The sequence below is a fragment of the Phyllostomus discolor genome, chromosome 7, assembly GCF_004126475.2.
Source record: "Phyllostomus discolor isolate MPI-MPIP mPhyDis1 chromosome 7, mPhyDis1.pri.v3, whole genome shotgun sequence".
Classification (NCBI taxonomy): Eukaryota; Metazoa; Chordata; class Mammalia; order Chiroptera; family Phyllostomidae; genus Phyllostomus; species Phyllostomus discolor.
In genome coordinates this window covers 46913673-46935748 of record NC_040909.2, presented here as the reverse complement: position 1 = coordinate 46935748, position 22076 = coordinate 46913673, and the positions used below count along the sequence as shown (strand labels likewise).

Here is a 22076-nt window from a genome sequence, read left to right as displayed (position 1 = left end):
CCCAGAGACCATGCATCTGGCCACGTGCTCTTTGTGCAGAGTGCCTTGGCCGATGAGTTCCTGTGCCACCCCCAAGCCTGGTTCTTGGACCCCGGAAAGTCTCAGTAGGCCCCACCCTCTAGTGTCTGATTAAGTGCCACAAGCCCAGGCCGAGCCGGCCTTTGTCTTGGGAAATGAGAAGATTGTGTATTCTGGAGGGTTCTGGGCACCTCTGAGCCCCACCTATCAGCTGGGGAGAAATACACACTGGAGAGTGACCTGATCATAGAGACTTGCTGTTCCAGCACCAGGTGGTTGAGGGCACAGTTCAGCCACAGGGCTGTCTACTGCGACCCCTTTGCCCTGCAGACCGGTCTTCATTGCAGGAGGGGTGGGGTGTTGGCTGCAGGCTTTAAGGACGTCACTTGTCAGATGGTCTCTGGTGCCGTTACGGTGCAGGGCCCCGTACTCAGTGCTCAGAGCTTCAGAGACTTTCACCTTGATAAGTCCCCTACGGGCTGAGTAGTGACAAGTGTACAATTACCCCCCACACACTGTTGGGGAAACTGAAGTAAGATGTGGTGGAGGCAGGATTTGAACCCAGGGCATGTACCCCAAATCCATATTCAGAGTCCCCAGACTGTTCTGAGGGGCCCGAGGGAGGCACAGGGGGTTCAGGGGGCCGCGTGGGTAGGAAACTTCGTAGAGGAGGGGTTGCTGGAGCCTGGCCTGCGGGTGGCAGGAGGGGGTGCAGCTATGCAGCAGTGGCTTCCCCGAGTGCCTACAGTCCACCCCTGGCAGAAGGGCCACAGCTAGGTGGTCCATCATGGGGTTGTGGCGTAACTGCAGGCCCACCAAGGACAGGTGGCTTCAGGGAGCTGGATTGGATGCTACACTGCAGTGAGCAACTACTGTGTGCAGGGGAAGGGGCTCCTGGGACAGCTCTTCAGGAGGGAGGTTGTGGGGTGGAGGGGGGGCTGTGAGGTGCCCCAGGCCCCCTCAGGCCACTGTCACCTGGCAGCACAGCATTCACCTTCAGTCCCCAGAAGTGATTCACTGTGAAGTGAAGAAAGTCATGAAGAATGGGATATATGTTTAGGAGTATTTTATTTGGCACAGAACCAGAGATGTGAGTTCATTAGTCCTTATAGCTGCTTGAAATGATTCTCTGTGAAGGGCCGTTTCCTGACCCTAGTGCACGGGAAGGAGCCAGTGTAGGGAGAAGGTTGAGCTGGGTTCCCAGCAGCAGGGCTGGCTGAGGCCCCGGGCCTGGGCCTGGGCCTGGCCTGTACCTGGGGGAGGGGATGGCAGGGTGCCAGGAATTAATCAGGCCATGCCAGACTCCCGGGAATAGTGTCCTGATAGAGCAGACCTGGCCTCTGGGTGTGTCACCCAGCCCCCAACAGCTCGCATATGGCAAATTGACTCTTTTTTTTAAACTAATTTTGTGTTTGGATTATAAAAGACCTACTCATTTGAAAAATACAAAAAAAGCATTAAAATGAACACTTTATTCTTAACCACTCCCCCATTTAAATCTCACTTAATGTATCATAGTTCCTCCATATTATCATGAGAAGAAACATACAATTTTGTAATCCTAGTATTTATACGATTTCACATTCTGCTTTCTAGAAAAATCTAAACACCGTGAACATTTTCTCACATTGTAGCTGTCAGGGGCTCGTTTAATGATTGTGAGATGCTCTGTGTTATAGGCCTGCTATGACCCGTTTGGGCTGTCCTCTTCGGACATTTGAGGAACTTTTCAAACACCTCTGCAGCAGGCGCCAGTCCTCTGTTCAGGGCCCCTTCCCTTTGTGGTGGTGACTCGAGCCTCGGGTGGGACCTGGCCTCTTCGGGGCTCCAGTGGCTTCCGAGGACCCCGGGATAGCTTCCTGACCTGAGGCTGGAAGCCCCAAAGGGCTGATCTCACTTCCGTGGAAGTGGGTGTGGGGTTGGGAAGGCAGCCAGTCTGCTTCCTGGGAACCCCTTTCTGGAGAAGCTGAGTTATCTCCAGGCCTCTGACTCAGCCCCATCTGGCTGGTGACTTCCAGGAGCTTCTGTGCCAGACTTGACCCCCTGCAGAGCTCAGCTTCGGATAAGCCCATGTGGGCCCTGGGCCTGCTGCTCCTGGCCAGGGAACTGGTGGCCTGGTCTGTTGGAGGCCACAGAAGGGAGGAATGGGGGACTCTTCCTTGACCTGCTGGCCTGTGGTGGTGCTGAGTCATGCTGACATGGCCACCCTTGTCCCTGCCCTTTTTCCCATCCAGGGCCGCCTCCTGCTGCTACAGCTGGCAGCTGTGTCCCTTCTGGGCCCATCCAGGCACCAGCCTCACTCCCTGGGCCATGCACCTGGGCCCTGGGAAGGGGGCATGGGGGTCCCAAGTTCTGCTGCTCCTCCCCCTGAGTGCCTTCCTAGACAGCAAATAGCAGGCAGTCTGGATCAGGCCGCCAGACCTATGTTTGAATCCCCATTCAGCTACTCCCAACCACATGACCTTCAGACAAGTCCCTTAACATTTGAGCCTACTTCCTCATCTATATGGTTTGGGAATAACACCTGCATTTACCTTCCCTGGAGGGTTCCTCAGCATAGGGCCCAGCACCTTGCTGGGGCCCCTGAGAGCCCAAACGCCACATGCCGGCCTATGAGTGGGGTTCTGGTTTGTGAGCTTGTGGCTGCTGTCCCTCAGCCATGCCCTCACGTCCAGGGGATGTTGGGAATGGGAGTCCAGGGGTCAGAGTCCCTGCTGGTCGGTCACCCTGCCTCTGGCCTCACCCTCTTGGTTCCACCCTTCCGCGGGTCCAGGGAGGATTCTGTTCACTGGGTAACATCCCAAGTTCAGCGGTCCTCTAACCGAGTCACACTGCCTTTACAAAGACTGTGGTTGCCTGCGTTGGGGGCAGAAAAAGGCCCCTGGGGTGGGGAAAGCCCAGGCCTAGCTCCCCTTGTCTCGGGCATCAACCAGCCTCGGACCCTTGGGAGAGCCCATCCTGTGAGGCACCCATCCCGTCATGAGCCCCTGCCTGCATTGACGCCCATTCCTCACCTGAGGCCTCTCCCTCGAGGTGCTGCATGGTACACCTCCCAGCTTTTCCGGACCAGCTCCTTCGAGCAGAAAGGTCCCCTTTCCCACGGGCCCACCCAGCGAGCCCCCGGGCTCACCCAGCACTCCTGGTGCGTGTTCCCGTCAGCAGGCAGTCCAGGCCCCTCCTGCCCACTGTTAGTTGTTGGCCCCGTGAGCATTCGTTTCCCTTGTGCCCTGACGACCCCCAGGTCTCTGAATCTTCCCAACCAGACTGCTGTGTCTTGGAGCTCTGTTTCGTGGCAGCCAGCGCTTCCTGGAGCTCCTGACAGCTCCCTTCACAGCCATTTCCTTGGGGTGTGGACTTGGGGTGGGCATCAGGGGCCTCTCAGCACTGTGACACATCATGGGTGGTGGCCCTTCTACCCAGAGCATGGGCTCCTTGGGAGGGACAGGTCAAGAGCACAGTGGCCCAAGTGAGAGGTGCCAGCCCCATGCCCCTCCCCATCTGCAGCTACCGTGTCTATTGCCTGCTGGGGGACGGGGAGCTGTCAGAGGGCTCCGTGTGGGAGGCCATGGCCTTTGCCGGCATCTACAAGCTGGACAACCTTGTTGCCATTCTGGACATCAACCGCCTGGGCCAGAGCGATCCCACTCCGCTGCAGCACCAGCTGGACGTCTATCAGAAGCGCTGTGAAGCCTTCGGGTATGTACGAGGCCGTGGCCAGAGGCTAATGAGTCTCCCTTCCTCAGGTTTTGACTTACAATTTCAGATTTGGGCATTCGGCCTTAAAGTTGCAGCCCAGGCCACTTTAAGGGTCTGTGGGCTAAAGCCCAGTTTTAAATGAGTTCCTTTGTGTGGTTATGTGACACAAAAGTTCTGAGGCTCCATAATGTTCTCTCAAACATCCTTACTTTATTTCTTGGGGGTGAGGTGGGGGCGCGTGGTGTGAACTAGGCTTGCTCGGTGAGGGTAAGGGACAAGCAGGGGTTTGAACCCGAGTCAGCTGGCAGCCAGTAGAAGAGAACAGGCCCCCTCTCCTAGTGAAATGGGAGAAAGCGTTTTCAGACTCCCCCGTGGGCCTTCAAAGGTTGTGAATTCAGAGTCACGTGTTACAAAGTGGGGAGGTCCTTCTGGGTGGGCACCAGCCAGCAGGGCTTTCCCTCGATTACAAGCCGCTCTGCAGTGAGGACCCTGAGGAGACTGGGGAGGACTCTGGGCCAGGGCTCTGCAGGGCTCTGAGGCCTGAGGGGCCCTCTGTGGACGTGTCAGTGACCAAAAAGGTCAAAGTGGAGTTGTAGTACTGATTACACAGGAGACATGGTTTGTCATCTCTGATGACTGCCCTTACAGAGAAAGTGAAGAGGGCGACTATTCTTTTTGCTGACAGAAGAGGAAACTGAGCCACAGAGTGCCTCAAGGGTCTCCGTTAGGCCACTTAGGGCTGGGGACCTGGAGTAACCCCAGCAGCTGGCCTGTGTCTAACCTTGTGGCTCTGAAGCCAAATTCCTTAAGTCCTGGCTCCATCACTACGTTGCTTTTGGACCTTCAGCAGGTTACTTCACCTTCAGTGTCTCAGTTTACTTGTCTGTAGAGTGGGGGCGGCAGTGCCCCACCCCCAGGCTGTGTGGAGACTTGCACGGGTTAATGTGTGTGGCGTTCAGCCACCACCTGCACAGAATGTGCCCTTGGTACGTGTTAGCAACTATTTTCATTATTTTGTTTGTTGATTTTAAGGATAGAGAGGAATGCGGGGGGAGAGAGAGAGAGAGATAGACATTGATTTTATGTTCCACTTATTCATGCATTCATTGATTGATTCTTATATGCACACTGACCAGGGGTTGAACCCCCAACCTTGTATTGGGACGATGAACTAGCTGGCCAGGGCTCATTATTGTTAACCTGCCATAAAGCCTCCCAGAAGGGATTGCTCTAAAGGGAAGGTTGCCCCTCCCTGACTTTTCCCTAGATGTTTGACAGCATGGCCCGATTGAAAAAAGTTTGCAGCACCACAGCCAGCATCTGTGGAGTGATCGGATAAGTAAAAATAGGGCCAAAAAATTCATCAAGAATCCAAACCAGTGCATTGTCCCAAAAACAGCTTTCGGTAGGAAATGAACAGAGCAGGAAAGAAAGAGGCAATAAATGAACTAAGCTTTGAACTACTTAGGAGAGGGGAGGCAAATCTGTTCAAAGCAAACAAGAGGAAGTGAAAAGAGAAAAGAAAACCCAGACTGGAAACAGGGATGTTTTACATGCCCCAACCCCACAGCTCTCCTCCAGATGGTAGCTGTGCGGTGGACGATTGCAGGCCTTGCCCCTCACTGCCCCCTCTCTGTCCCCAGCTGGCACACCATCATTGTGGACGGACACAGCGTGGAGGAGCTCTGCAAGGCCTTCGGCCAGGCCAAGCACCAGCCGACAGCCATCATCGCCAAGACCTTCAAGGGCCGAGGGATCACGGGTCCGTAGGCACATGCCTCCCTCCCCACCCCTGGGACTGGGCCCTGTGGCTAGCTGAGGGGCCAGGGGGGTTCAGTGAAAGGGGGCATGTCTCTAAGATCACGTGTCCGGAGAGGCACCAGCCCTTTGCTGCCCTTACAAGTGCACCCCAGCTGGTGACTCAGTGGTCTGCATGGCTGAGCCAGGATTCAAACCCAGGGCAGGGTGGCCTTGGCTGAGGGGCATGTGTAGGCAGGAGGAGAGGCAGGATCTGGGTGGGGCCTGTGGGCAAGGAGAAGGGACACTGGTGTGAAATCATGCCTCACACTCCTTCCCTAGCTGACATTTGCAGTGTCCTTAACAGCCCCAGCTGTTATCCTGAGCTGACAGAGAGCCCTGAGAGAACCTGGAAAGACCTGGGTTCTCCCCAAGAGGCTAATGGGCAGGACAGCCATCCCCCAGCAGGACAGAGCTTAGAGAGGATCTGGAAGAGGGCCCTGCAGCAGGCAAGGGAGTGATGCCGGCAGGCTGCTTCCCAGCAGCCAGCTGGGAAAAGGGGCTGGAGGTGGTGGGGAACTTGCACAGGGACATGGGGAATCCATGGCACTGGAGGACCTGGGACAGGGGGAAGCCTAGGTGTCTAGTCAGTGGGGACCAGGCACGTGGAGTCCCGGTCGCCATGGCTCTCCTTGTCTGACCCCCAAGGTGCCCAGCACAGGGCTGCCCTTGGCTGTGATGACACTATTCCCCCCTCTACCCTGACCTCCCTTCAGCGGGTGGAGGCCCCATGGAGGAGCTTCCTGGCCCTCTGGGAGTGTCTATCTTACCTGGCCCTCTGCCCTCCTACGTTGGACCCGCAGGGGTAGAAGATAAGGACTCTTGGCATGGGAAGCCGCTCCCCCAGAACATGGCGGATCAGATCATCCAGGAAATCCACAGCCAGATCCAGAGCAAAAAGAAGATCCTGGCGACTCCCCCGCAGGAGGATGCCCCCTCGGTGGACATCACCAACATTCGCATGGCCACTCCACCCAGTTACAAAGTTGGGGACAAGGTAGAGTTGGGCCTCACTTTTCTGGACTAGCTGGGAGGGGCGTGGTCTCTGACTCCCCAAAGTTGGGGCCAAGATGTGTCTCTAGAGGGTTGGCAAAGCGAGGAGAGGGATCATTTCAGAGTGAGAAGGAACCCTGAGGAGCTGCTCCTGTCAGTTTCTTCATGGGAACAGCGAGCTCTAGAATCGTTTACCTGTAGAAGCTCAGAGAGAGCAAGGGACTTGCCCATAGTCACACAGCAAGCTATTGGCAGCACTGGGATCAAAGCAACACGGCTCCTGAGTTCCCCATCAGGGCCTTGGCCTGAGCTCAGGACCGGCCCTTGTCTGGACTGGCAAAGGCTCGGGAGGCCTGCCCTGCTTCGCACCCCCACTCCCCCGTGTGAATCCTGCTGTGCAACTGGCGTTGGGCCTTCTTCTGACCACCAGACTCTCAGTGTATTCCCACACAGACTTGGCTGAGCTCACAGTCCTCCCTCACGGGTAGGGGGTGTGAGGGTGTTAGGACATCTTTTGCAGCTCAAACAGCCCACAGCTGGGCTGGGACAAGGGACTGCAGGGAGCAGAAGTACTTGTTGGGAACCTTACAAAAGTTAACTTTCCACGGGGCCGTGTATTTTGGTCTTTGTTTTTCTGCTCCAATTTTTGCTCTTTTCCTTCCTAAAAGGTGTAGTCCCCCAGAGGCTGTGCAGGGCAGTAGGCCATAGGCCACACCTCACACTTGCCCACAGTGGTGCTCAGCCGTCTCACTGTCTTCTCCACAGATAGCTACCCGCAAGGCCTATGGGCAGGCCCTGGCCAAGCTGGGCCACGCCCACGACCGTGTCATCGCTCTAGACGGAGACACCAAGAATTCCACCTTCTCAGACCTCTTCAGGAAGGAGCACCCAGAACGCTTCATTGAGTGCTACATCGCTGAGCAGAACATGGTGGGTGCCAGGGGCGGGCAGGTGACACGGGACCAGCCACACCTTGGGGGAGAGGTCTGAGGTGTGCGGGGGCAGGACCTGAGCCCCCTCCACACACACTGTTTTGGGCAGCTATGCTGGTTGTGCCAGGTGCCTCCCAGGTGTCTAGGGAGACCCCGTAACAGCTAGGACCCAACATTGACCCTTGACCTCAGTAGCCATACTTTGCAGGGCAGGGTGTCACATCCTGGTGTAAATGCACTGGATGAGCATGCAGACAGAGGAGCTGAGTGGGGCTGCAGGTGTGCATAGGAGGAGCTGCACGAAAGCCAGGTGTTGTGGCGAATGGGCTCTCTCTGGGGCGGAAGGCAGGGCTGAAACATAATGGGCCACCCAGTCGAGTCTGCTGAGTTCTTTTATGCACAAGCCTCTGGGCCCCTGCCATGCACACAGTTGGGTTAACAGCCCCTTGTCAGGAACTGAGGTGGTGAAATAGGGAGGATGTTTTATCCTGCTTCTCAAAATATCTGCTTCTCAAAATATCTGCTTTTCCTGGCTAAGGAGCCCATTGGACTGCAGGCCTTTAGGGACTGAGAGCTTCCTCCCTCGGGATGGTTCTACCACATCCAAACTTTTTCCAGCTGAACGTGAGGTTCTCACTCTGCGGCTTCTAGCCTTGGCAGCTGGAGGGTCCAGACTAGACTGACAGGAGTGGAGGTTGGGGAGGCCCCGGATCTGGAGAAGGAGGGCTCACGTCAGCAGTAGGTGTCAGAGCTGTGGAGGGGTCAGCTGGTCTGGAACCAGTGCCCATACTCAGTGCTGCTGGGCTGGAGCCTCCACAGGTACACAGAGGGGCTGGGAGGACTGGCCTCTGCAGAGGCCTTGGGGTTAGTGGGGTGGGGGGGTTGTGCAGGTTGGGAAGGATAAACTGTTCTGCGCCCAGGCTTCAGTAGCCTGCCCTGTGAAAGGCTTTACTTGTTGCTAGCGGGAAAAGTGTTCCCCAGGACACTAATTCTCAGAGTGCTTTTAAAATGGTTATTTCAAGTCGAAGGAGTTTTGTGTTTGGAAGCAGACTGCAGAGTCCATGGACGAGCAGAAATCAGTTGCATCAGGGAAGGCGGAAAATTCACAATCCCCAGGATGACGGAGCCCCCTGACCACCCTCTCCCTCCTTTGCCCCCAGGTGAGCATCGCCGTAGGCTGTGCCACCCGCGACAGGACCGTGCCCTTCTGCAGCACTTTCGCGGCCTTCTTCACGCGGGCCTTCGACCAGATTCGCATGGCAGCCATTTCCGAGAGCAACATCAACCTCTGCGGCTCGCATTGCGGCGTGTCCATTGGTGAGTTGCACAGGGGCCAAGACACTTACACCTATAACTTCCCAGACTTCTGGACCAGGTGGTAAGCGGGGGGGCGGGCCCATGGATGGGTGTCTTACTTCAGCATGTCCTTTCCCAAATCCCAGGGGAAGACGGGCCCTCTCAGATGGCCCTGGAAGATCTGGCCATGTTTCGATCAGTCCCCATGTCAACTGTCTTTTACCCAAGTGATGGAGTGTCTACAGAGAAGGCGGTGGAATTAGCAGCCAATACAAAGGTTGGTCACACCGTGGCTGTAATTTCTTCAGCTGGCAGCTAGCTCTTCCTTAGAGGGGTGGGCAGGGAAGCCAGTATGCAGGCACAGAGCTGCTCATTCACTGCCCCACAGTGGTGTCTCCTGGCCTTGCCCCTACTTTTCATAGCTTACAGGAGTTAGACTAGGAAAAATGAGACACATGCCATCCTTCTGCCATAGGCAGGCATTGCTTGGTGATGGTCATGCTCTTTCTCCACTGAGTCCTGGCAGTTCCTGCCAGTGGGGCAGCTGATGCCTCCCTGGCCTCCCTGAGTTGGATTCACTGCGACGTGGTGAGCAGTGTGGGCCTGACCACCAGCCGTGCTGCCCCAGACCGGAGCGCCCTGAGGTCGGCGTGCTGGGTGCATTCTGGCCAAGCGGCCCCACTTGGAGCCACTCTACCTGATGGAAAACTCACTTTCCGTCTGGGGCTGGGGGCTGGCAAAGCCGTTGGGCCGGTGTCACTCGGGAGGAATGTTTGGAGAGGTACATGCTGCAGAAGGCAAGAGAGTCCCTCTTCCTCCCAGAGCAGCCGCATGAGGGGACTGACAGACACCTCCACGGGGACCATAGCATGGAGGACGTTTGCAGGTGGGAGGCGACAGCCTCTCTAGAGAGACTTTGCTGTTCGAGTTTGGGTGTGCTACGTCCGCAGCCCTCAGTTACTCTGTTTCCTCCCAGGGCATCTGTTTTATCCGGACTAGCCGCCCAGAAAATGCCGTCATCTATAACAACAACGAGGATTTCCAGATCGGACAAGCCAAGGTCGGTGCGGTTGGTGCCCTTGCGAGACCCCACAGAATGCACCCGAGGTCAGGGCCCTCCTCAGCTCACCTGTCCCTGAGTCTCACTGGACCCACCTCCCCCGTGTCACCCCCAGGTGGTCCTGAAGAGCAAGGATGACCAGGTGACTGTGGTCGGAGCTGGGGTGACCCTGCACGAGGCCTTGGCTGCTGCGGATCTGCTGAAGAAAGGTGAGGAGGGAAGGACCCAGTCTTAGGTCAGATGCTGACTAGGTCTTAGGGGCGGGAAGTAACTTCATCCAATTACATGATGATAATACCCACCCTTTGAAAACTTGCTGCATGCCCGGTATGATGCTGAATTCTGGGGTTGTAGTGGCCACAGTCCCTGCCCAGGGGCCCTGGGGTTGAGGTGCCCAGCACAGCAGTCAGATCAGAGGCCCTGGGGCCTGCCAGTGGGAGTGACTCGCCACTTAGCCGAGCACTAGTTAAGTTAGTGAGCGCCACCGTGCCTCGCTTTTCTCATCCATAAAAGGGAGATACTGTCACCTTCCCCGTGGGGCTATTCCCAGTGCCAGCTTGAAAGTGTTGGCTTCTGGGAATGCAGGGGAGACAGGCATTAGCCTCCCTACAATAGAATCACAGAGGTCACATCTCAGCCATGCTGAGCACACAGGAGAGGGTGGACGTGGGTGTTCTTGGGGCAGTGACCTCAGATGTGCGTAGGACTGATAAGCAAAGGGGGCTTGAAGAGGCCCAGGCATAAGGAACGGCATGTCCAGAGCTCCGAGGAGCTGGAGGAAGACGGGGGCAGGAGCAAGATGGGCTGGAGAAGCCGGGGAGCCCGGCCCCGGCAGGGATGGGGCCCAGGGGGAGGGTGCAAAGGAGGCGTGGCTGAGCTGGACTTGTCCTGAGGTCATTCGGCTGGGTTATCACCTGACCTGATGCCCTCATGCTTGCCTGAGGCCACAGCTTCCCTCCCCATCATCCCACGAGCACATGGCTTATCTCGGTGTAGACCTTTGGACCTGTCTCTGGCTTCCTCTCATCTCCAAAGGCATCTGTGAGGGTGAAGGAAAGCTCTGCAGGCCCTACACACGCCACTTGGTATTCTCGGACAGTCCAAAGGCCACGATCCCCTGGCCCAGGGTGTGAGGGAAAACAGACCAGACACTCCTAAAACAGGCCAGGAAAAGCTCCCAGGAGGTGGGTGGGTGCAGAATGCCAGGGTGCATGGGCACCACATAGCGGCAGAGGAAAGGGGCACGCAGTGGGGGTTGGCAAGCATGAGCTCAATGGTGGGAACGGGGAGGGGGGCAGTTGGCCCTCCCCGGGGCAGGGGCAGGACACAGGCTGAGCATTTAGCTAGGTGACAGACAGCTCTCAGGACACCCCAACCAGTCCCCCTCCCGGGGGCTCATCAAAGAGCAGACCCACAGCACCCAGCCCAGTTCCCCTCAGCCACGTCCCTGTATCTTCCACCCCTGCAGAAAAGATCAACATTCGTGTGTTGGACCCTTTCACCATCAAGCCCCTGGACCGGAAACTCATCCTGGACAGTGCCCGTGCTACCAAGGGCAGGATCCTCACGGTGGAGGACCACTACTATGAAGGTAAAAGGACCTGGGCCAGAGAGCCTGGGTCATAGGAGGGCCCAGGGACACAGGGCTGGACATCTCTCCTGTATCCCAGCCCTAGGAGGGAAACCATCGCCCTCCTAGGGGCCAACCCAAAGCCGGCCTCAGAGCGGCTGGGACTTGGCCTCTTTGGCCTCAGGCTGGGCCTGGGAACCCAGCGAAGTCTCAGCTGTAGGAATTGTTCCACGGAGCCCCTGCCACCCAGGAAGCCAGTGTGGATCCTGCTCTCGCTGCTAAGAGCAGGGAAAGGGTGGCTCGTGTCCAGAAGTAGTTATTGTGTTGAAACAAACTGGGAAAGCCACACAGATTTGTTTTGTGAGTCCTTCTCAAAGCTGTCCTTGATAACCACACACCACCTTCTCCCTAAGAGGAGGGGAAATAGCCTAGACTCTGAGGTCAAGTGCAAATGCTAGCCTATTGATGACAGCTGCTCAGATGATGTAGTTAAAATGATTCAGAGGCCACATTTGGGCTTACAAAAAAACCAGTTGGCAGTTGATGAAGGAATCACGTCTGTTCAGCGGTCCTCGTGGGGAAGGGGCAGTGTGTGTGCCACCTCTGTCGTCCTTGAGGTGGAGACTAAACTCAGAGACGGCAGAGGGCCAGAGGCCCCACCCCCTCCTCCCCTGGGGCCAAATCACCTGAATCACCTTTCCTTTGCCCAGGTGGCATAGGTGAGGCCGTGTGCTCGGCAGTCGTGGGCGAGTCTGGTGTCACTGTCACCCGCCTGGCTGTCAGCCAGGTCCCGAGAAGCGGGAAGCCGGCTGAACTGCTGAAGATGTTTGGCATTGACAAGGACGCCATTGCCCAAGCCGTGAGGAGCCTCGTCACCAAGGCCTAGGGGAGGGTAGCTGTACACATTCCTGAGATTCTGGCAGAGGTGCTCAGAGATATACTGAGAGGAGTGGTAAATATATGTTTTGAGAAAAATCAGCCTCTGAAATGTTTTTTCTTTGTTGGATGCACCCAGTGCTGGTTCTGGGGAAGAAGGGTGGAGGGAGACAGAGGGGGACATGTCATCCTTGCTCTGGACCAGAACTTGGGGACCCAGGGCCTTCTGCAGTCACCTCCCCAGGCATCCACCTCAACCGCATAACCGCTGCTGCCTCGCAGACACCTCCAGGTGGTATTGGACTGCAGTCCGCCCTCAAGCCCAGAGGCTGCAGCCCCAATCCCTCGCCTCACCCCCAGCCGCCAGTCCCAGGGATGGTGGGAGCTGCCTCAGGCCAGGAGCTGTCAGGGTGCCTTAGGGCCATCTCAGCTCCCTCAAGGACCCACAGCCCTGCAATCAGAGGTCTCCCAGGGTGAGAAGGAGCATTTGTTTCTTGTCCCTACTCCTTGCCATATCTTAACCAGTAATCTCCGAGGAGTGTCCTGAGAAGAAGGTGACCCTCAGGTTGGCATCAGAGCTGCAGGTGGGTTAACACCCTGCACCACAGACCAGAAGTCCTCAGTCCTGACTGCGAGACTGACTCCCCTCAACTTGTTAAAATGTCCCTGGGACTCTGCATTTGACCACTGGCCCAAGAGCATCTGATGTCATTTAGAGGGTCCTGCAGGTCTCCACTCCGGCCCCTACCCACCACTGGTTCCCTCACTCCTGTGACCACAGCTTATTTACCCCCCTGCTACCTGGGCTCAGAATCAGATTTGCTTGTGGCCAACTGCAGAAACCTTTGCACTAGCCTAGCAAAAACTAATGCCAGGGAAAGAGGGCTGGATGCTCCTGGCCACTGGTGGGGCCCCCCAGGAAATCCTCAGAGCCCTTGGAGTGAAGGAGACACATTGTAGACATGACCACTTGTCCAGGGATATCTGAACAGAAAGAACCAGCCTAAACCCCAGACAGCAAACTGCCTCCCACTCAGCTATTGGTCCAGGTTTGGCTGTACCAGGAGCTACATGTCTGCACTCAACTCACCAATGCCAGAGGGAGAGGGAAGAGCAGGGATGGGGAGGAAGCCTGGGCTGGTATACCCATTCTCCCCCTGCTGGCTCAGGGCTTCTCAGCCTGCCACACTAGCTGGAAGTGACTTCAGCACTAGGCTTGGGGGTCTGAGTAAGCTCCAGGGAGCCTGTGGGCACCAAGCTCTGTAGGAGCCCACATGGGGAGGAAGAAGGGAGTGGGCAAGCCCTCTCCTGCATGGGCCAGTGGGGGTGGGGTGGGTGGGGGACAGTCCTCAGCCGAAGCTCTGTGTCCAGACACAATTATCATGCCCCCTTCCATAACCATACTCTGTAAAACAACACTCCGGCCAGCAATGGAATGCATACATGACAGTGGTCCCCTAAGGTTAATGGAGCTGAAAAGTTTCTATGACCTAGTGACATTCGTAGCACATGAATTATCGATACGTGTGTGGTGATACTGGTATAACCAAACCTACAGGAGTCATAGAAGTATCTAACACATGTGATTACAGTAGTATGTCATACCATTTAGGTTTGTAAATGCACATTGATGTTTGCACCTAAAGATGCATTTCTCAGAAGGCATTCCTTTGTTAAGTGGCATGTTACCATAATCAAAACAGTAGTAGCCCTGACCTGGTGGATTAGTTGATTGGCGTGTCGTCCTGCACACCAAAAAGGTCGTGGGTTCTCTTTCCTATCAGGGCACATAACTAGGTTGCAGGTTTGATCCCTGGTCAGGGAGTGTGCAGGAGGCAACTGGGCAACTGATTAACGTTTCTCACATCGTTGTTTCTTTCTCCCACTCTCCTACCCTCACCCCCCTAAAATCGATAAAACCATATCCTTGGTGAGGATTAAAAGCAACAGTAAACCATAGAAGAGTAAGGAAATGCTCTTCTGCATTTCCTGGGAGTCTACAGTCCTGGAAGGGGGAGCAGGGGCGTGTGCCACCTGGTGTTCTTCTCTGGTAGTGCAATCCTGGAACAGCCTCCCAGGTGGCGCTAAGGGGGCAGTTGGGAAGGAGCTACTGTGCTGATGGGGCTGCTGCCTGCAGGGAGCAGTGAGCATCAGGAGTGGGAGGTGAAGGTGACATGACTGAGAATTCCTGCAAGCCAGTGCTTTCTGTGAACACATCTTTCTTAGTCCTCACAACAGGACTGTTCCCGGTTTACAGATGAGGTAGAACTGAGGCCCAGAGGATACACCAGTTACCCCAGCACAGGGGCAGAGCTGGGATTGAAACTTGGGTCTCTTGTTACTCAGAGATCCCAGCCTCTTCACCCTATTGCCTTGGGGGCCCACCGTAGAAGGGTTGTGCAGCAGACCCCCTGGAAAAGGGCCTTGGGAGGTGTGGAAGGAGCTTAGACCCTGTATGTCTGTCAGCAGACACCTTGAGTCCCCAGAATCTATAGGCCCTCATAGGGAAGTTTCTAGAAGCAAATGGTGGGACAAGGACACCTGAACCATGGGCACAGGCCTGGGCCTGCAGGGAGGCTAGGCTGGGCCTTCTGGGCCTTTGTCCCCCGGGCAGCATTGGCCCTCAGGACCCAGGCAGGAGAGGCAGCTGTCCTCACTCCAGCCTGCCAGCCTCTCAGGCTCACAGAGCTTGAGGAGGAAAAGAGAAGGCCTGGGCGGGCAGGCACTCAGGGCTTGGGCAGGCTCGGAGGGCATAGTCATACTCCCAAGGTCCCTGACCCAGTCACCCATAGTCCTGGCCCAGCAAGTACACAGGAGCCTGGGACCTTTACAGAGCCAGGAGCTATGAGGAGCCCCTGAAACTGCCTCCTCTTCTTTGCTGAGAAGACTGAGTGCAGGATACACTTCGTGCAGAATGTGCCTAAAGACAGTCAGCCAGACCCTCCTGAGAGTTTGAGAAACCTCTCGTTTCTTCCTCAGCCTCAGGCCGGGGAGGATGAGGAGCCAGTAGAGGGCCTGAGGCTCTCCATGGCCTTACCTCTCAGCCAGGAAGGCTGGCCAGTCGGCATGGCCTGAGGAGGTCAGCTGGGCACCACAACAGCCTCAGGACAAACTTTTCTCGTACCAAAGAACGGCCCTCCCAGGCCAGCTGGCAGAGAGGGGAGGCCAGAGACCCCTTTTCTTCACATGACCACAACAGCCGAACATGGGGCAATGGAGGCTGTGGGGGTGTGGGTGCCCTGGTCACTTATCACAGTCCCCAAGCCACTCGAGTGAGGCTGCAGCCAGCTGAGCCTGACAAGGGGCAGCAAGGGAAACGGGCAGGGCTGGAGGCACCTCACAGAGCTCCGCAGACTGGTGTACTCCTCCCACCTTCGGACCCCACCTTCACTGTTCTCCACTCTGTGCCATTGGGGGTTACCTCTCCAAGCCTCAGTTTCCTCCCCTGTTAAATGGGAATGAAATGAGGGACACAGTGATGTTGGCACAGTGCTAGGGAGATGAAGGCTCTGAATGCAGTGGCAACGCCTAACCAGTCATAGGCAAAGGCACCTGGCGGGGTTGGTGGTATTCAGCCCAGGCCTCTATGTCTACAATACTTAGGCGTCATGGGACTCAACCTGCAGCAGCTCAGGCAGGGTGCAGTCTCAAAGCTGTTGGTTTTTAACAGCTGTACTGAGATATAACTCACCTGTTATAAGTGTACAGTATAAGTTTACACCCTACCAAAAATTTCATTTCACCTGCTCTCGGGGGCACAAACTCAACAATCAGCCACTCTCCATCACCCCCAGAGGCCCTAGCTGCATCACCTTGCAGGACACAGTGGCCCATGTGGAGGAGGAATCTGCACCCCTACCTGTAGGACCAGGGAAGGTGGACTCACAGACCAGAGGCCCTGGGCTGCAGAGTTACACAGCATCGAAACTGCAAGATGCAAACTGGGACAAAGAGGAAGCTTCCAGACTATTACCCCTGAGAGGCAGGACAGGACTCTCTCCCAATAACTTCAGATCCTGTAGATTTTACTTCCTAAACGATCCCAAATGTGCCACCTTCTGCCCTTTCCTGGTCCAGACCCCTATCACCCCTCCCAGCACAGGGCAACAGTTAATGGACTCCAGCTGCCTCTTGACCTCTGCCCCTCCCCGCAGCACATTCTCTGCACAGCAGCCCAAGAGAACTCTGGAGAAGCCACACAAGCACTCTCCTGTTCAAACACATTCCCTGCCCTGCCCCCACATGATTAAGCCCGACCTCTGGCAAGGCCCTGAATGGCCTCCTCATGGCCCCTCCAGCCTCACCTCAAATGTCTCTCTTTTGTTCTCAAGGCCTTGAGCCAGTTTCTCTCAGTTCCACCATGGTCTCTCTCACTTCCTCTTCTGCCTCCTATCCCTCCAGTGTGGGCTGGTGCTTGAACTCTTAGGGCAGAGGAAAACACAAGTTAGTTTGGCAATAGGAAGAAAATGGGGACCAACCAGAAGGAAGAGAGAGCCCAGTGGTGGCAGTGGGGGAGGGGGGTCAGAAGAGACTCTGGGAGGAGGGCCTCTAGGCCAAGCCTTGGGCGTAGACTGGGCTTTGCCTGCGGGTAGCCTACATGTGCATGCACAGTGGGCAAGGGCGTCCAGGAGGAGGGCACAGCCTACCTGGGCAACAGCACACATCTGGTTTGACTAGGGGGCACATGTAGGGGATGGGATTGTCACCAGAAAGGGACCAGGCCCAGAGCAGGTCTGCCTTGGGCTGGCCGATAGCGTGTGGGTTCTTGACTTCATGCAGGAAAGATTTCACAACCTGAGTCCAGGTGATGTTGAGAGTATGTTTATTAAAATGGGGGCAGGAGGGTGGGCGCAGGCAGTGAAGCAAAGGAAGGGCTTAGGGTGGGAGAAGCAGCAGGAGACAGCCCGGGCAGTGCTCTGCTTTGGTTCTACAGAAACATCACAGGAAAGGAGTGAGCCACAGCAGGGCTGCTGTCAGCGCACTGGAGGGTAAGAGAAAAGGGGGCTTTGGAGACAGTTTCAGGGACCAACTGCCCGTTGCTCCCCTGGTGGCAAATCTCATGGAGACCCTCAGAGTTTAGGAGAGAAAATTAAAGATGCACACCTGAGAGGGAAGGAAAGTGTGGGCATGCTCCAGAGAGAGCCCACACTGGGTCTTTGTCTTGAGGATTCTTTTCTATTTTCTAAAGGTGGGAATTGTAGGGGAGGGTCTTAATAGAATATGTCTTCAGCTTTATGCTGATGCATCAAAATGAGATTTATTCCCTTTGACTTCACCTGTCCTTGGGTGCAGCTGGCACAAATGGCACTCACTAGTGGATTTCTGCCCTCTCCCTGAGGATGGTGATTTAAACAACCTGCCCTCGGGTTGGGCAGGACTTTACCATTTACTCTCAAGTGTCCTTGGTTAGGGAAGACAGGATTTTAAGATTTACTAGATGGCTGCAAACTGCTTGGCCATGTAGCCCCCTGTCTCAGTTTCCCTGTCCCTCACCCTAGCTGACTAGCCTGTCTCAAGATGATGCAGCCTTGAAGGCTAGATTCATCATTTGGGCCCAACTATGCCAGAAAAGACTTCCATTTCTGCTTTTACAGGAAGAGAAACTTTTCTTTCTCCTTCTCCAAGCAGTATTTTATGAAATACTTTTCGCTGCATAGGTCCTGTGCACAGAGGAACCCAAAGATGAGCCAGCCCTACTGCACGGACAGCAGGCCAGGGACGTCCCACGCCTGGCTGAGGGAGGCAGAGCGGGGCGGCTCCACACGCCCCAGGCCCAAACACCACCTTTCTGTGGCTTTCTTTAGCAGAGGCAAGACAGGCCAAAATTCTCAAAAAGGGCTTACTAAACTAAGAGCAAACAGGAAGGAAATAAACTCCTAGAGTATTTGACATATAAAACGAATCAGGCTTTCCACAGGGTCCCAAGCCTCCCAAACCAAAACTGTTGTCTTCCTGTTCTCATCTGAGAAATCCGCACGTAAGCCCAACACACAGTCGTGACGTCCAAGGCCGCCCACCTCTCACCAGCCGCCTCTGGGAGGCAGCTCATCCAGACGTTTGGGTGGTGAAAACGGCCTTCCTCCCCTCTGCCCTTCGTTTCCTGTCACCTGTGTTCTGTGTCTCTTCCCTCCTCCTCTCCCCTTCTCTCATTCCAGACTCACAGCACAGTAACAGACAGCAGGGAGGAAGCGGAATATTTAATATGATAACCAGAAATTTAATCCTTTTATCAGAAGCTGCCAATGAGCAACAAGAGGGAACCTTTCTTCAGTAAATATTTCTAAATTCTCATGCTTTGGAGGGTGACCAAAGAAATGGCCCTCTGACCTCTGACTGACAGAAATCTCCTCCCTGTCGGTGTCTTCCTTTCATAAGGCAATTGTACGCATTGCCTTCTATCACAGCAGTTTGTCCCAGATTGTGAAATCCTTGAAACCTGGGTGATTTTCTGGCTCATCCTCACTTTCTCCACATAGCCAAGTGCAGGGTTCCATGCGGGGCAGCTGCCACACACAGGGCTGGCCGTCCCGCAAACTGGGCAATTGCGAGGTGAGTGGCACCATAGCACATCCCCCTGAGAAAACTCCAGTTTGGTGGTTGAGAAAGTTTCTTGCACAGATGCATTGCTGAAGATCTCCTGGATTTCATTCTCTACACAGAAGCAGTTTTCCTGCCTCTGGCCACCCCTAGAGCAATCATAACATTTACTGTTATAAAGGAATCTCAAATCATGTGGCTTCTGGAAGTATTCGCCTGCCTTGCAATTCCAGATCACAGTTCACCCATGTAGTTACTGTTTCTGGTGCTTGTCTGTTCCTCAGGGCAGATCTGTGTTTACATCTATGATACTTTTCCTTGTGCCTGAAGGACTTTCTTAACATTTTCTATAGATGCTGGAGATGCTTCAGATGTCTGAAACACCCTCTGACACCGTGCTGGACAGGGAATTCTGGATTGACTCTGTGTCTTTGTTCTTCTAGTATTTTAAAGACTTGTCCCCATTGTGTCACTTGTATTGTTTTGAGAGAAAAATCTGTTGTCATCTTTAGCAGTCTTATTTTTGTTCCTCTGCAACATGTTTTTCTTTGTTTTTGTTTTTTTAAGATTTTATTTATTTATTTTTATAGAGAGGGTAAGGGAGGGAGAAAGAGAGGGAGAGAAACATCAGTATGTGGTTGCCTGTCACAAACCCCCCACCAGGGATCTAGCCCACAACCCAGGCATGTGCCCTGACTGGGAATCGAACCAGGGAACCTTTGGTTCACAGGCTAGCCCTCAATCCACTGAACCACACCAGTAAGGGCTTTCTTTGGTTCTTTTAAGATTTCTCTTTATTGCTGTTCTTTTTTTTTTCTTAGTAATTTAATTATGATGTGCTTTGGTGTCATTTTCCTTGTCTATTATGTTTGGGATTCATTGAGCTTCTTGGACATATACTGAGGCAGGATAATAAGAAGCTAGGAAAATTCTTGGGCAAATGGAATGGGGAAACAGACAAGAAAATTTAACAAGGACAAACCGTTTGAGCAATTCACAGCCAGCTAGTGAACTGCAAGACCATTATCTCCCCTAACCAAGGACACTTGAGAGCAAAAGGCTTACACCTCTCCTCCCTAAGAGAAGGCACGCAACCTCCCTGGCCACAAACTGTGGGCCTTGGAGAAGAGAGGAAGAGGAAAGCTAATGCGAATGGGGGACACAGGAGCCGCTTGGGAAGAAGCTGCACATTCCCTTCCAGCTCTGCCTCCCAAGAGAAGCAGCAGAGCTGTGCTCCCCCTAGGAATTTCTCTCTCCCGAATTCCTACATTTCCCCTTTGCAAACTTGCTTCTGAAAGCCCAAGGGAAGGTGAACATTAGAGTTTTAACCCACCACCTTCTCAGACTGCTGGCCTTTGATATGAATAAAAGCACAATTATAATCCAAACCCTGCCTCTGCTTTTTGGCTGAGCGGCGACAGGCAGCACGAGCCCTAGACTCAGTTACCCTCCAGTTTCAATACTATAGATTTTATAGTTTTCATCAAAAACTATCTGGAAATTTGTCTGCCATTATTCATTTCAATATTTTTCTGTCCCATCATCCCCTCTGCCTTCAGAGATTCCACTTGCATATGTATTACAATGCTCGAAACTGTACCACAACTCAATGGTGTTCATTTTTTTTTAAGCTTTTATTCATTTATTTTTAGAGAGGGAAAGGAGGGAGAAAGAGAGAGAGAGAGAGAGAAACATCAATGTGTGGTTGCTGGGGGCCGTGGCCTGCAACCCAGGCATGCACCCTGACTGGGAATCGAACCTGCGACACTTTTGTTTGCAGCCCGCACTCAATCCACTGAGCTACTCCAGTCAGGGCTTGGTGTTCATTTTTTTTTTTTTAAGTTATTTATTTTAGAGAGGAGAAGGGAAGGAGAAAGAGAGGTAGAGAAACATCAATGTGTGGTTGCCTCTTGCACGCCTCCTACTGGGGACCTGGCCCACAACCCAGGCACGTGCCTTGAGTGGGAATCGAATTGGCGACCCTTTGGCTTGCAGGCCAGCACTCAACCACTGAGGCACACCAGCCAGGGCCCTTTGTGAATCCTTTCACAGCCCACATAACCAACCACCCTAACATTTTGGTGGCCTATACAGGGACATTCTCTATTTCTCTCTCTCTTGGGCCTCCTGAGACTTGAGACTAGGGGACCAGTGGGCAGCAGAAGCTCTACCAGGGTTAACCCCCTAACCCTAGCTCTGTGAGGTTTGGAGAGCAGATTCTAATTCTTCTCTGTCTCTCCAGACTCTGCAGACAGCCTCCTCCTCACCCATCTTCATGGCCAATGTTTGATATAAGAAAATTAGTTTTTTCCATAGAACAATTTGACTGGAAATTACCGGAAAACAAGAACAGAACATGACTAACTGATCCCTGCAGCCGCAGGCAGAAGATAACAGTGGAACAAACTGTAGCCTCGTGTTACAACACCAACAGTCCAGGGGCCACACAGCAGCAAACCCCACTCTTTCTTAATCCAATATAAATCAATAAAAGCTCAAAGCCCCCAACCTTCAATGCTGCTATATCCACACCATGCCCCTCTCCTTTCCTGGATAGTGAATAAAAACTTTACTTTCACCCTGGCTGGTGTGGCTGAGTGGATTGAGTGCCGGCCTGCAAGCCAGTGGGTCGCCAGCTTGATTCCCAGTCAGGTCACATGCCTGGGTTGCAGGCCAGGTCCCTGATGAGGGTGTGGGTGAGAGGCAACCACACACTGATCTTTCCCTCACTTCTCCCTCCCTTCTCCTCTGTCTCAAAATAAATAAATTAAAAATCTTTAAAATAAACAAAATAAAACAACTTTACTTTCTACAAAAAAAAAGTGATTGGGATTTTTATTTTATATCTCCATACCTCTGCTTTACTTTAAAAAAAAATAAATAGGTTCTATTTTTTAGAGTAGTTTTAGGTTCACAGCAAACTGAGAGGAAGGTTCCTTTATACACCCTGCCCCCAAATGCATAGTGTCGCCATTACCAACACCCCCCACCAGAGTGGTGCGCTTGTTCTAGCTGATGAGCCGACACTGACTCGTCATCATCACCCAAAGCCCAGAGTTCACAGTGGGGTTTGGAGCTGGAAGAGTCGGCATTCGTGCTGCTTGTCACTACCAGAACCGATAAGCAGAGACAAGAACTGAATCTCTGTGGGCCCTTCATTTGGATGCCAGCAATCTGAGGAGACAACAGGTTCTGTACCTCAAATACCAGCTTACATCTCCTCTCAAGCTGACCTTTCTGTAAGGAGAAGGGTAGGTAAGGTGTTTGGGGAAAAAAGATTAATCAGATAAGAGTTGTAATC

At 54.0% G+C, this 22076-nt stretch overlaps 1 protein-coding gene and 1 long non-coding RNA gene across 2 annotated transcripts in view; one reads left to right on the top strand and one right to left on the bottom strand.

The window, feature by feature from the left end:
* TKT (transketolase) overlaps nucleotides 1-12331 on the top strand; it is a 24255-nt gene extending 11924 nt beyond the window's left edge. The window contains exons 5-14 of the mRNA XM_028518137.2: nucleotides 3523-3714; nucleotides 5358-5476; nucleotides 6315-6508; nucleotides 7270-7434; nucleotides 8597-8753; nucleotides 8879-9009; nucleotides 9709-9792; nucleotides 9908-10001; nucleotides 11261-11383; nucleotides 12073-12331. Of these exons, the coding sequence (XP_028373938.1) occupies nucleotides 3523-3714; nucleotides 5358-5476; nucleotides 6315-6508; nucleotides 7270-7434; nucleotides 8597-8753; nucleotides 8879-9009; nucleotides 9709-9792; nucleotides 9908-10001; nucleotides 11261-11383; nucleotides 12073-12248 (1435 nt within the window). The 3' untranslated portion in view covers nucleotides 12249-12331. The remainder of the gene's footprint in view (nucleotides 1-3522; nucleotides 3715-5357; nucleotides 5477-6314; nucleotides 6509-7269; nucleotides 7435-8596; nucleotides 8754-8878; nucleotides 9010-9708; nucleotides 9793-9907; nucleotides 10002-11260; nucleotides 11384-12072) is intronic.
* On the bottom strand, nucleotides 11733-22076 carry LOC118501635. The gene is made up of 3 exons (XR_004904270.1): nucleotides 21991-22076; nucleotides 21913-21917; nucleotides 11733-11744 (listed from the first exon to the last, which is right to left on the bottom strand). It is a non-coding gene; the product is annotated as an uncharacterized LOC118501635 (long non-coding RNA).